The 13,142-nt window shown below is 56.2% G+C and overlaps 1 protein-coding gene across 4 annotated transcripts in view; it reads right to left on the bottom strand.

Moving 5' to 3' along the window:
* Positions 1-13,142, bottom strand: part of NR5A2 (nuclear receptor subfamily 5 group A member 2) — a 98,751-nt gene extending 85,609 nt beyond the window's left edge. Inside the window, exons 1-2 of one of the 4 annotated variants that reach the window (XM_041128088.1) lie at positions 12,852-13,142; positions 2,298-2,435 (exon numbers count right to left, since the gene is read on the bottom strand). In XM_041128088.1, the coding sequence (XP_040984022.1) occupies positions 2,298-2,435; positions 12,852-12,915 (202 nt within the window). In that variant the 5' untranslated portion in view covers positions 12,916-13,142. Of the gene's footprint in view, positions 1-2,297; positions 2,822-12,851 lie in introns of those variants that run through there. The other 3 variants (XM_030033710.2, XM_030033712.2, XM_030033714.2) reach the window with 3 other exon arrangements.

The following is a 13,142-nucleotide window of genomic DNA, read 5'->3' as shown; positions in this document are numbered from 1 at the left end:
CTTTCCATCAACAGCAAATCTGCATGATGCTTAGCAAGTGGAACAAAACCCATTAGCTCCTCAGTTTTATGTTCTAAATATTTATATTTACAGAGTGCCTTTAACCTAGTCCCTAGTTTACGGAATCACAAACTAAATGAATTCATTTAAATCCGAAAATTATCACGGGCAAGCTTTAAAAAAGCAGAATAAGATTAAGTGTCACTTGTGTATTTAAAGCAACTCAGTTCGTTTCCTTTAAAGTTTTCTTTCAACATCAGCCTGCAAATATTTACTTAGCCTAAACTTCTATCTTACAGACCCAGCACTTTTGCGCCGCGTTAAATCCAAGTTACTTACTTCCAAAACCAGCTTAAAACAGCGTCCTCCGCGCCCCCCAAACTCGTTGTCTCGGGATGACCGCCACCCCTCCGAGCTAGCTCGCCCTCCCACCCCGCCCCAGCCGATGGGGTGAGCGCTGCATGCCCAGAGCCCCCGGGTTTTGCAGCCAGCGGTCCCGCGGCGACGGGGGAGACCCTTTTCAGCCCCCGTCGGCGCGGCTCTCCGCGGGTCGGCAGAGGGGTAGCGGGCCGGGACTGCCGTCCTCGGGGCATGCGGTCGGGGCCTCCCCAGCCGGCGCCCCCCGGTACCGGGGGCTGGCGGGAAACCCGCGCGCCGGGGCCGCCTGAAGTTTCTGCCGCTCGGGGAAAAGGCGGGGAGGAGCCGGCAGTCAGGAGGGGACGGGGACGGGGGGGTAAAACAAGCTGAATGAAGGCACAGGGCGCGGACACTCGAGCCGGGCTCCCCCTCAAAGAGCCCAGTCAGCAGCTCTGGTTAGTCCCCAAAAGAAAGCCCGCCGCTCACCGCGGGGCCGGTTTCCTTCCCCTTCCCTGCTGCTAAACCTCCGATCTGCTCGACAAGCGCAGCGGCAGCGGAGGGTTCCTGAGCAAGGCGAGGGCATAGCAGCGGCACCGCTTAGGATGTCGCCTCTTTGCCGGTAACCCCACGGCTGCCACAGTTCGGGGGCACCGGGGCGGTCAGAGTCCGCCCGAAGCCCCCGGACCGGTCGCCCGGCTGGGGGCGCGGGAGCTGCGCGCCCCTCCGCCCGGGCAAAGGGGCTGCGCCCCGGCGCTCGGGGGAGCTGCCGGGGAGCGTGGGGGGCATTAACTCGCCCCCACACAGCCGGGAAAACGTTTCCAGAGCGACCTCGGCACGGCCCGGGATCGCCGCCTGCCAGCGGCGTGGGGCGGACACGGGCGGCGCAGGCGGCGGAGGAGGGCCCGGCCCTCCCCTCTGCTCCCGCGGCCGCGGCTCCAGGGCCCGGCGCTGGGATGAAGTTCCCCTCCCTCGCAGGCAAAACCAAGTGGGAAGCAGGGGTTTTCCTAGCGCCGTGCCCTGGCACGGAGCCTCCTCCGCGGGCGAGGAAAGGGGCGGGCGGGCTGCCCCCGGCACCTCCGAGGCCCCCGGCCCACCCCGCCCTTGCTTCCCAGCAGGCTCCCGGCAGAAGGGAGGATAATTTCGAAAGAGCAGCCAGGACGGGAGTTTGTGCCCCGGGAGAGGCGCGCAGGGCAGGGCGGGGTGGCCAGCGCCCGCGCACTGGGCTGCCGGCTCCGAGGCAGGGAGCCAAGCCTCCCGGCGGCGGCCCTCGGAGGGGGTCTCCGCTGCCTCCCTCCGCGCAGCGCTCCGGCCCGTAGTGCGGCACAGGAACGGCCCCGTCCCGCCCCACAGAAGCATTTCCCGCGCCCAGCTGGGGCGCCCCGCTGCCTTCGCGGGTACCCCGCAAGGGCGCAAATCCGCCGCGGCGTCGGGGCTCTGTGCTGAGAAGTTTCGCACCGCCGCCGCTGCCACCTGCGTTCTGCCTGCGGGCGCCGCACCCGCGGGGCACAGCCCTCGGGGTCCCGTTTCGGGACGGTGTGAAACACACGGGGTGCTCGGCAGGACTTCCCCGCCTAACTCCCCCTGCCATAAACTTCAGTTTTGCGAGGGCCGGGGATGCGGTGTCCCCGAGCAGCGACCGGCGGGGCGTCTGCACCCCAGGGCAGGCTCCCGCCGGCCAGATGCTTGACGGTTGCCCGGCGGCGGTTGCACCTCCTGGTCGGGGCCTTGCCGTCCCCTCGGCGCTGGTGCCCCGGGCCCCGGTGCCCGCCCGAGCCACGCTGGAAGTTGGCCCGCGAAGGCAGGGGCTCGGCGGGGCGCGGGCGGCTGCGGGGGAGCTCGCAGGCAGCCGCCGTAAACTTTTTTGGCAGGACGAAGGGGCGGTTTGCTGAGGGGGCGCCGAGCGTGCGCGGAGGGGGAGCGCCGTGCCTTTCCCCCCTTACCTTGCATGTTTTCCGGCATCTGCCCCTGTTCCCCATTCGACCGGGCGAGTCCCAGGGCCTCCGTCTCCACTTTGGGCAGCATGACAAGGCGGCTGCGGGCCGGGCTGGGGGCTCCGTGTCCGTCCGCGACACCAGCACCTGGACACGGCAGCACAGATTTAGCTGGAGCAAGGGGCGCTCGGCGGCCGCTGCGTCTTCCTCCTCCTCCTCTTCCCTCCCTCTGCTCCACGCCAGCCCTCGCCCTGCTGCAGCGGGAGCACCGAGCGGCCCCGGCCGCCGGGAAGCGCCGCCGGGTGCCCGCGGCTGGGGGAGCCGCGGAGCGGTAGTCGGGCTGCAGGCGGCGGGGGCGGAAAGGAGGAGGAGGAGGAAGACCGGGGGGTGCCGGGGAGGAAGGAGGAACCCCGGGAGCCCTCAGCAGCTCCGCCCGGGGCTCAGCACGGCGGCAGCTCGGCGCCCCGATCCATGCGGAGCGGCACAGTGCACAAGAGCGCTCTGCCGCCGCTGGTGCTGCTAGACAGGGTTCCCACCCCCGTCCCCCTCCTCCCTTCCTCCCCCCTCCTCCTCCTCCTCCCCCCCCCCCTTCCCCCCGCCACAAGTGCGGAGGTGCCGATCGGGACCTCTAGCCCCGGGCCCGCGGGGAGGCGCTCCCGGAGCCCGAGGGCTGCAGGGCGCGGGGGGCTCCGGCGAAGGGGGGCCCCGACACCGCCCTTGCAGCCAATAAGGCAGAGGCGGGATGAGCAACACCCCCCGCGCACACACAGGCACCACACACGCGCAGGAGCACACACTTGCCCAGCGGGCTCACCCTGTGCCCGGTTGTTCACCCGGGCTGCGGGGTGGGGGCCTAGGCTGCAGCCGCTCCTCCCCGCCCCAGCGGAGCCCGAGGGGCCACCGGCCCCACCGAGCCGGGCTGCGCCTGCCCTCCCTCCCGCGGTGTGCCTCCTTGCCGGCGGGCAGCCCCGCTCCAGCTCCGTTGGGGCCGGCGGGGCAATGCCCCCGCCCGGCCAGCGGCGGCTGCGAGATCCCCAGCCTTCGCCTTCCCTCCGGGCGGGCGGGGGTAGGCAGCGGAACCCCCTGCGCTTGGAGAACCCCGGCCCTTGCGGCCACGTTGCCGCCGCGCAGCCCTGGAGCCTGAGAAGAGCAGGCGGGAGCCGCGCTTGAGCTTGCTGTACCTATTCTGGCTTTTTGGGTCTCCCTCCCCTAAACTTGCGAAATCTGTCAGTGCCAGTTGCACCGTTTGCACAAAAGCCAATGCCCCGGCAGAGCCATCGCTTGAGCAAGAGCCTCCCTTCCCCGGCTCTAGGTGCAGCAAGTGGCACTCGTTTCCAAGTTGTCCCGAAGAACTCGTTTCTCGCAAGGGGGTGCCTCGGCGAGAGCCGGGCGGCCCCGCGGCGCGGCGTGGCGGGGGGCCCGAGGGTGGTGGGGTGCCGAGCCATCCGGCGAGCCGGGCCGGGGCCGGGGGTCTGCCCGCCCCCGCTGCCCTTCTCGCCCCTCCCACGCTGGGACCGTCCGGAGGGCTCCGCGCCGCTCCCACTGCGGCGCGTAGGTTTGGCGGTGTGGGATGAGTGATATTTGCACCTTTGAAAGCATCCGAGCCCCCCGCCCGAGCGCTGGGCTGCCCGTACTCCTCTGACACTTTCATCTCCGTTGTGTATATTAAGAGCTGAAAATATTTGGCGGTGAAAATTGCTTCCGATTGAAAGTGAGGCGCAGAACTGTCTCCAGCGCAGGGTATAGCATTTCCCGTCGGTTGGGAGAGAGTTTGTGAAAACTGACCCTCGTTGTAACTTACTAAATACTTGGGATGGTCGCAAGGTGACCGGCGGTGGGACAATCCCTCCACGTGCAGAGAGCGGACGCGGCTGTACTCTTCCCCTGTCAGTTCAGACTTTTCGCACCCAGTAACTGGAAGAAGAGACCTTTGCTTAATTCAGCGCAGATCCCGTGCCAACCCAACACTAGCATGACTGGAGTAGAAAACGTCTCGTTCTTTCCTTATCTGTGCAGGGTTTAACATTTTGGGGATGGACCCAACGCGCAGAGAGGCTCGGACCTCTCGGGCTCCTTCCGTTCTCACCGCTCCCCCATTCACCTTCGGGCGGGAGGGCGAGCAGGCGAACTCTTGATCTGTATCAACACGTTATTTCTCAAGTTATCATTTGACAGTTCAGCAGTTCGCCAGCGACTAAGTTTTAGCACAGCAACATGGCGAGCTGCGGGAGCGGCCGAGATGGCTAAGGCGGGGTGGCTGGACACCATCCGGAGGGAATGCCCTCGTTCCTAGACAGAAGTAGCTCGGGCTGAGACCCCGTCTCGGCCCTTGGGAAGTTGTTCCCAGATACATTAATTACAAACAACCCCTCTCGCAAGCGTCGCCGTGCAGCATCGCCCTGCGCTGAGCCCGGGCGGCTCAGCACTGGCGGCGCCCGCAGCGCAGTGGCGGCTCCGCTCCGCTCCCCCGGGCGCCCGCCGGGAGGGGGTCGGGGCTGCGGGCCGGGGGTCCCCTTGGCGCGGCAGGGCCGCGGCCCTCCGGCCTTGCGAGCCTGCAGCCGGGCCGCCTCGGGCTGCTGCTGGCCCGACGGGCGGCCAGAGGACCCCGGGGGCCGCTCGCAGAGGAGCTTCGCCTCCTCGCAGCCCTTCCCCGCAGGAGAGGCGTTGTCAGAGCACAGCTCCGGCTGCATTTGCAGCAGACCGTGGGAAGTTTAGTGCACATCGGCAGGACACCGCCGGACGTGGGTCCTGCAGCCCGCTGCGCTCCGTCGGGGAAAGAGCCGGTCCCTTCCCTCCCGCTCGCCGCCGGCTGGGTCACGCCGCTTGGCGACGCCCCGCCGGGGCGCTCCGTGCCGCCGCTCTCGTTATTTCTGCTCCGGCAGAGGCACCCGCGTTTTAGGCGAAAGCCGGGGAAGGAAACCCAGTGTCCGGAGAGGGCAGGCGAAACCGGCCCAAGCGCAGCCGGGGCCAGGCGGGCTGCAGCCCCCGCGGGCAGCCCGGCCGGGACGGCCGCCTGTCCCCGCCGGCGGCTGGGCTGGGCCGGGCCGGGCCGGGCCGGCTCTCGCGGGCCAACACTCTCCCTCGGGCACGACCCTAGCACCAGTTCCCGGCTCCTTCGCTCCAACTCGTGGGCTTAATGTCATTCCACCGGGCAAGGGTTTGGAGCGAGTTCAAAATGTACATCGCAAAGCCACTCCGCGAGCTATCGCTATGGTTGAAAATACTTTGGAGTGGTTATTGCACATCCACATTTCTCCGAAGTAACAGTTTAGGGCAGTACATATTATAAATGATACCTGGTCCCTCGTGGCTACGTTTAATTTAACATGGAGTTCTAGCTCTCACGATTGCCTTGAGCAACCTTAATTACCCTTTCTTCTAATCTCTTCTCCATTTCTTACTAAGTTCTCCAAACTTTTTTTTTTAATGTGATTTCTCTCCTGAGTTTGCCTGCCTTGTTCTGACTTTGCCTGAAGGTCTTGATTGACGCGTGTAATTATAATTATAAAAGATGATGGCTCGGGGAGCCTCCAGCAGCCTTGATTAGTACGAGGAGCAAGACCTGGAATATTTTATACTTCCCTATTTAAATGTATGTACATTTACATTAAAAAAAACACGGTCTAATTTTAAATAATCTGAAGCTTCTTCCACCTCTTTGTTTTCAAACTAGAGGGTTTTGTGTGATGATATTTCAAGGAAAGCTCCAGTTTCTTACAGCTTCAAAGAGACCACAGAACCTGGGCAAATTTCAAAGCCTTTTTCCCTAAGTGGGGACATTTCCATCTTGGAGGGTCTGCTCGATGAACAACAAATAGCACGCTCCCTTCTAGCTTTCTGTCGGAAAGTGTCCCGGAGAAGGTTTGATTTATCTTCCCAGCAAACTAGCGAAAGAGAACTTTTTTGTGGGATATTCAAGACAAACTTCGCAGAAGCAAATAAAATAAATAAATAAATGGAGGACTGAAACTTTTCTGCTGGGAAGTCTAAATCCAAAGCCAATCAAAATGACTTGGAGGGAAGTATTTAAGAAAGACAGAAATCCGCATCCTGCCCCCCTTCCTCTCCCGCTGACCATTCCCGTTTGCTGCCAGCCCAGAGCCGCTCTGAGCAATCACTCACTGAGACCGGTGGCTTCAGCCAGGCGCGGGGCGAGAGTCACGGTCACGCAGCCTGTCGTCGGCGCAGCGACACAACCCCGGGCACAGGCTGGCACAGCCCCGGGCACGGAGCGGGGCGGCCCCGGGCAGTGCGCCGGAGAAGGCAGCGTGGCAGGCACAGCACCCCTCTGCAGCTGGGGAAGTTTATAACGCGAGTTTTGCTGCTTCACCTCACACACCTCTCACGCCCAACGTTACGAGACTGTTTACACCACGAAAAGTGTATCCAATACAGGCTAGGCTTAACTCTCTTTGCGTTTGCCATCTTCATTTCTTTTCTGCCTTGTGAGAGCGAGAGGACGCTGATTATCCGTATCTTCTCTTCTCTTCTCTCTTTCTCTTTCTCTTCTCTTCTCTTTTTCTCTTTTCCCTTTCATGTCATGTCTTCCCCCCTCCGCTCCTTGTCATAAACAAATCACCCCTACAGTACGAAAGGGAGAGTACCTCGAAACCTGCCAAATCCCGTAGCCAACGGGCGCTTTTCATCATTCTGCCGAGGAAATATTGCTTTTAATTCCTAGGGATTCATTTGAGCGGAGGCTGTTAGTGCCTCCAACTCGGGCTTTATAAAGTAAACTGTCCCCTCTACAGAACTGACCCCCCCCCCCCCCGCCAAAACCAAAACATAAAAATATACTTTTTTTCTGTATCTTTTTTTGATCCACTGTCAGGGAAACAGAGTGGGTGCTTCAGGCTGAAATACTTTCGGCAGTAAAGCACACACCAGAGAGGATCGCTTTCCAAAGCCTTTTATCTGCTGCGAATCATTCAGTGTTGCCTTACGGAGACGTCGATCCTCTCCGGTCCGAAATAGAGAACCATTTCCAAACAGTCAATTATTGACCGAAAAGCTATTTTTCAAGCCCGGCCAAGCTTACAGCCGCACGCTGGAATGCACTGCCGCCTTATAAACACCTGGCAGCAGCGTGATGCAAAACTACAGGAGACTCCGGAGTGAGGAGTGAGCTGGGCCAAGTGGGTGGTAAAGCATCGCTGTGATTGCCTTTCTTTATTGCTAAGTGAGTCATCAGTGAGGTGTCGTAACCCTTCACCTCCTCCAGCCGCTGTCTGCTCCGGCCCGCCCGGGTCGGGGCGCAGGGCCCCGCCGCGCCCCCGGCCGCATCGCCCCGGCTCGGGGCGCGCTCCCTCCCGCGGGCCCGCCCGCCCCCAGGGCGGCACGGCACGCGTGTGGGCAGGGACGGTTACTCATTTCTAGCTGCAAGGCAGCTTTCCCACGGAGATTTTGCTGAACAAACTGGAAGGCGTGGAAGGGCTGAGGCCCCGGGGAGGTGCGAAAGCTGAGGCACCCCCGGGCGCCCTTCGGGAGGTGGTGAGCCCTGCCCAGAGCTGGCGGGAGGGGTTCCCCGGATCAACAGCATCAGCAGCGAAGCGCAGCCTTTTCCGCGCGGCAGCCTTTATCCATTAGGGCACTCAGAGATCCAGGTTTGCAAGTAGGAACTCTGCTAGATTTTTTTTGTTTCTCCCCCCCGCGATAAATCACATGAGTTCCGTAGGGAAAACGCCTTCTAGTCCCGCACTGCTTGGACCTGTTGCCGCTAACGGGTAAACGTGCTCGCTCTGATCGCTCCTGCCTGCTGCGGGGGTGGCGGCTTCCCCTCCCGAAGGGGAGGCGAGGAGGTGAATCCGAAAGCGGGGGCCCCTCTCCGCGCCCGCCTCTCCGCCCAGAAGCGGAGCCGCTGCCCGGCGCGGTGCTCCGCGGTGCGGCACGGGCGGCAGCGCTGCCGGCGGGAGCCGCCGCTGGGCCGGGCCGAAGGGACGCTGCGGACGGTCCCGGCGCTCCCCTCCACCGCCGCGAACCCACCGCCCCTTTCTAACACTGATAATTATCTACTTTTCTGATGAGGCTGTTCTGTTTCTGCCTGTGGTGCCCTTTTGGAGCCGCGAGTGGAACATCTAGTTAAAAAAGCAAGAGCTTGGTCTGGAAATAGAACTCCAAACATATTTGTATATAAAGCAAGGCTTCTGTCAGGGCTGAGCGCCGGTTTCTGTATCGTAAGAGATAATTGATTTCTATCCTGCACAGACAGGCTTAAAAATGAAATTTCTTTTGCTGAGGCAACTGACCTTGATCTGTTGGTGGAATAAAAAGGATGTTTTAGGTCTGCTTCTCTTCCCCCCCCCCCCGCCCCCAATAATTGTGTTTTGAAGCTTGGAAAAGTTTAGTTAAAAAAATAATTTAAAAGCTGATCTTTATCATGAAAAAAGTTTAAGCTCATATATATATCTAGCTCATATAAGATTTCTCCACACATAAGCATAAAATCATAAAATAAACCATGAGAAGATAAACTAGGCATAGTTTGTACTGAGAAATCTTGATAAGGATTGTGTACATATGCATGTCTGTTCATTGTACATAAGAATGTATTAATATATATTAATATATAAGGTTGCATATCTATGTAATATATGTAATGTACTCCTGTAATATGTGAGTAAACTCTAGACATTAATAATAATCTGGCATGAGAAGTTGTAACGGTTTTCCCCACAATGCTGCCAAACGCAACTCCTGCTGCAGATAATTCTTCCCTTTCACCCTATATAAAGACAAGTTTGAGAGCTGACCTTTAAATTGCTCACACGGACAAGTGGCTGGAGGCGGTTTGTCAGCATTGGAGGTTTCCCTCTGGAGACCACAGGCATCATCACTATTACTTTACCTCATGTATTTGGGTCTTTAAAATCAGACTAACTGGAAAAAATCGTGTGTAAATGTAAATACTGTCCCTTTTGTAGATAGCTCTTTTGCAGTATAACGACAGGAAAAGTATTTAATGGGAAGAAAATTGATAAAAGTAAAGAATAACAGCAAAAGTTCTCTATTATAAAAAAATCACCTACAGCTCATGTCTTGCAGCCCTCACACAGCCCAAACCGTTCACTCCTGTGGAAGCTTTGCCTGCATCATTGCTGGCCAAAATCCTAATCCAAACTTTTAAAGGTAATATATGCTGTCTTTGTTAATCATATGAAATATTATTATATATGCATAATAATAATAATAACAATAATAATAATAATACAGAAAAACAAAACTTGCCAAACTCAAGAGTACTAATTATAATACTGTAAACTGCCTGAGGACATGCATTAAAATTAAGATGGCAGTAAGTATTATACAAGCTGAAAAATTTTACAGTAAGAAACTTCAAGTAGATTATTTTTCCTCTTATATAACTTTTTTTTTCAAGTTAATGAAACAGTTATTTCTGTTAAATAATCATAGCTAATGCTTATAAAAATTGCAGAGTGTCCCTGATGACACTAAGACAAGAGGCTGATTAGAGGAAGAATAAAACTAGTCAAGTAGCTTTGTATTGCCCCGGAATCTGGTAGAAGAAAAAAATCATGGCACTTCCATAAAAATTTTCATAAGTCCATACAATGTTCTTCATCTGGAAGATAGTATGTACTGTTAAGATTTTGTGAATTCCAGCTGCCTCTTTGACTATGTGACTGTAAACCTAAGCGCAGGTGTCAACAACGGGTAGTGCCCACTCACACTCTAGCTCTAGGCTGGTTTGCTCTCCAAGGGACAGATCCACTGCTAATTAAATTGGTGGAGTCTGATTTGCATTCATGGGAGCTGGATGAGGCCCTTGTTGCTGGGAGAAAGCTAGGTCATTCTTGCTGTGACACATCACTGATTTATACCGAAAACTAACATCGCCAGATGGGTGAAGGCACTTGGTGCATCTTTGCAAAGCAGGTGCTCCCTGACGAGGGCACCTCTCAGCCCCTGTGGTGGGAAGCAGCAAGTGCCCCTGGCCTGAAGGGCTGGCAGGCCCTCACGAGCCCACCTGCTCTGCCTTGAGAGGAAAAAGCAAAGGAGGCACTGGGAAGGACTGGACAAAAGTGAAAGTCCAGGGATGGGATTTACTCTTAAGAGCACTTGGCCCTGCTGCTGATTGTACTTGCACCCTGGCAGGACAGCTTTTTCTTCCAAAGAATTACTCTCCAAGTGCAAATAAGAACAGAATCCAGCTCCTTCCTATTTGGTTCTCTCCACCTCCAAGCAGAGGCCCGCGGGGTGGTGCTGGTTACGTTTAACCCTTACAGGTATGTGGTTATCAGTTTACAATGCTGAGTTAGATGCTCTTTTCAGGGATGCCACCATGGGCTTTGACTGTGCAGTGTCACGCAAGGGCAGAATCCTTCCCCTGACCCAGAGCACGCAGGATTTCAGAGAGTTTCATAGGATTTAGACCTGCTTTTTCAGGGCCATGCTTTGCAATTCTGTCCTGGTATATCTGTGGTACAGCACATGTATAAGTGCATTTTAGAGATATGATGGCAAGAGTGCTCTGCTAACTTATGACTCCCACCAATCTGTTTCTCATATCCACATGATTTAGGGAACCCAGACCTGCCAGTCTTTTGGAAACCATGAAAATGGCACTTAGTTGGTCTAAATATGACAAATAAGAGTGTCTTATTTTCCCTTCCTCTTGGGTTGTATCATTTCACCCTGAGAAACCTTATGTGAGTGACCACTCCAGATTCATGAGATGTCTTATTATTTTACTATCCCATGCTGAAGGCTGAGGAGAGAGGACCAGAGGCTCCTCCAGCACCTTTCCCTCCCTGGCAGCCAGAAAGAGCAAAAGTCAGAGCAAGGCCCAAGAGAGCGAGGCCCAGCTGGCAAGCTGGACTCATCGCCCTTTTCCATGTGTTTCTGGGAGCAGAGCTGTACGGAGGAGCACCCCACACCTGTAGAGAAGCACCAAAAGGTCTCTGGCTTTGAATTCTCTGTGGCTTTGCTTGGATCAGCCCTCCTGGCCCAGTACGGCCTGACCCTGGTCACAGCCATGTCCGACAGCCTGGGAGCACCCTGTGCCCTCTGGCTGTTGTGGATGGGGTACGCTGACAACACTGCCAGAGGGACCACATGGCTCCCTTTGAGGAGACGCACCAGGAATCCACCCTGGAATGGGGCTGGCACCAGGCACAGCTGGCCAGGAGGCAGGTGGTAGTGGGACTGGTGGTGTGATCCATGGGGCATTTGTCCTCCATTTGCTCCATTTGCAGCCCAGTGACCCTCACTATGGTGTTGGGCACAGTTCTTGTGTGGGAAGTGTAGAGCACGTGAAGAGGGTGAGAAGGGAGCCCCTGGGGGCCAGCTGCCTGGGACACAGCCAGGTCCGAGGTCGGAGCCCTTCCTGTGGGCACCCTCACCTTCCCCAGGAGAAGCAGCAGCTCCACCTGGGAGATCAAGATCAGGCTTCACCTATGTTTGAGGCTATTTCCTGCAGCTGTTGCTGCACCCTCCATCCCCACCATCCCAAAGCCTCCTTTGATGGCGACGTGCCCATATCACGCCCAGCATCAGTGCGAGCGCCTCGCCTGCCATGTGATGACGCACTTTGGGGCCAAGAGGAGGAGAGCGAGCCCTGGTTCCCACATACAGGCCAAAGCTCCTTTCTTTCATCCTTGCCATAGACTGCTGTGCCGAGGCACAGCCTTGCAAAACTCCAGGCTGTGAAACCTGCAGCGCTGCTGGGCTGGCTTGCAAAGAGCCTTCTGCTCTGTGAAGGAGAGGTTTCCCTTGGCAAGCCTTCTTCAGCCCTGCTCGGTCCGGCCTGGCCCCAGGCACAGGCTGACTGGGCAGGGGATGCTATCACACCGCCAGAGGAAAGGCACCTAGCTCCCGGTGCCTGGTGAGAGGCAGAATGACCCGAGATAGGAAGTGCAAGGAGAAGGGCAGGGAGGTGTCGGGGAGAGGCAACCGCTGGGGCTCGGCCACAGCCACTGCAGCCCTGGCAGCCCAGGGCAGCTGGCTGTGCAATGCCCCCTCGCTCCTGCAAGCCAGAACAACCCGCGCCTGCTGGCTTTCTGATGGGGAACGGGTGCTGTTTCCATATACTACTGAAAGTATTCACTTCTTCACCGCTCTGAAGTCTTAACCGACTTATTATCCAGCCCATTCCCACTGAATGCTGATACATCTGCATTTTTAGCTATAAAAAAGAATCTGCATTTGACATGTGTATTATAGAAAAGACCCAAAAACATTCCTGAGGTTTTCTTCAACAAGAATAGTCAGGCCAGAAGCAATTTAAATCTAATTTTTGCAAAAGTTTATACACTCACACACACAATTTCACAGTTATTAGCAATTGTAATAGATAAAGATACCATTAATTATCTGATTATATATTTGATAATCACATTTTCTATGGAGAAAATTGTTATTCACTGAATCATCAGCTGTTTCCTTACATTTTTACGTTGTATCCTAAAGTTGTTTTTTGCTTAAATTCACATGCAAATTAATCAGTTTTGTTGGTTTGCCCAATTGTAACGTTTTTTTCAGTTTGGACAGCCCAAGTCTAATATATTTATGCAGCGTCTTCAAAACAGTTAGAAAACTGTTACTTACCAACCGATGTAAGTCCATGTTTTATAGATTCCTGTATGATGGCTGTGTGGGAACCAGAAGACATTATTAAGTGTAACTATACAGTACCCTTGGGTGCAAGGTGTACAGCATTGAGTACAAAAGAGGTGCAGCCTGTAAACTTTTCTGGCCTTGAGATCCAGGCTATAATAGCCTTCAGTGAAAGTCGGTGTGGTGAACAGCAACAAAAAAAATTATCCAAGAATTCAGAAAGCAACAAGTACGTCTTTGAGTGGACTCTGTACTTTTTCCAGCGTTAGTGACCTGCTGTAA

Source organism: Aquila chrysaetos, chromosome 12, assembly GCF_900496995.4.
Source record: "Aquila chrysaetos chrysaetos chromosome 12, bAquChr1.4, whole genome shotgun sequence".
Taxonomy (NCBI): Eukaryota; Metazoa; Chordata; class Aves; order Accipitriformes; family Accipitridae; genus Aquila; species Aquila chrysaetos.
Note: the sequence above shows the minus strand (reverse complement) of the source record. Positions and strands in the feature narration are given on the sequence as shown.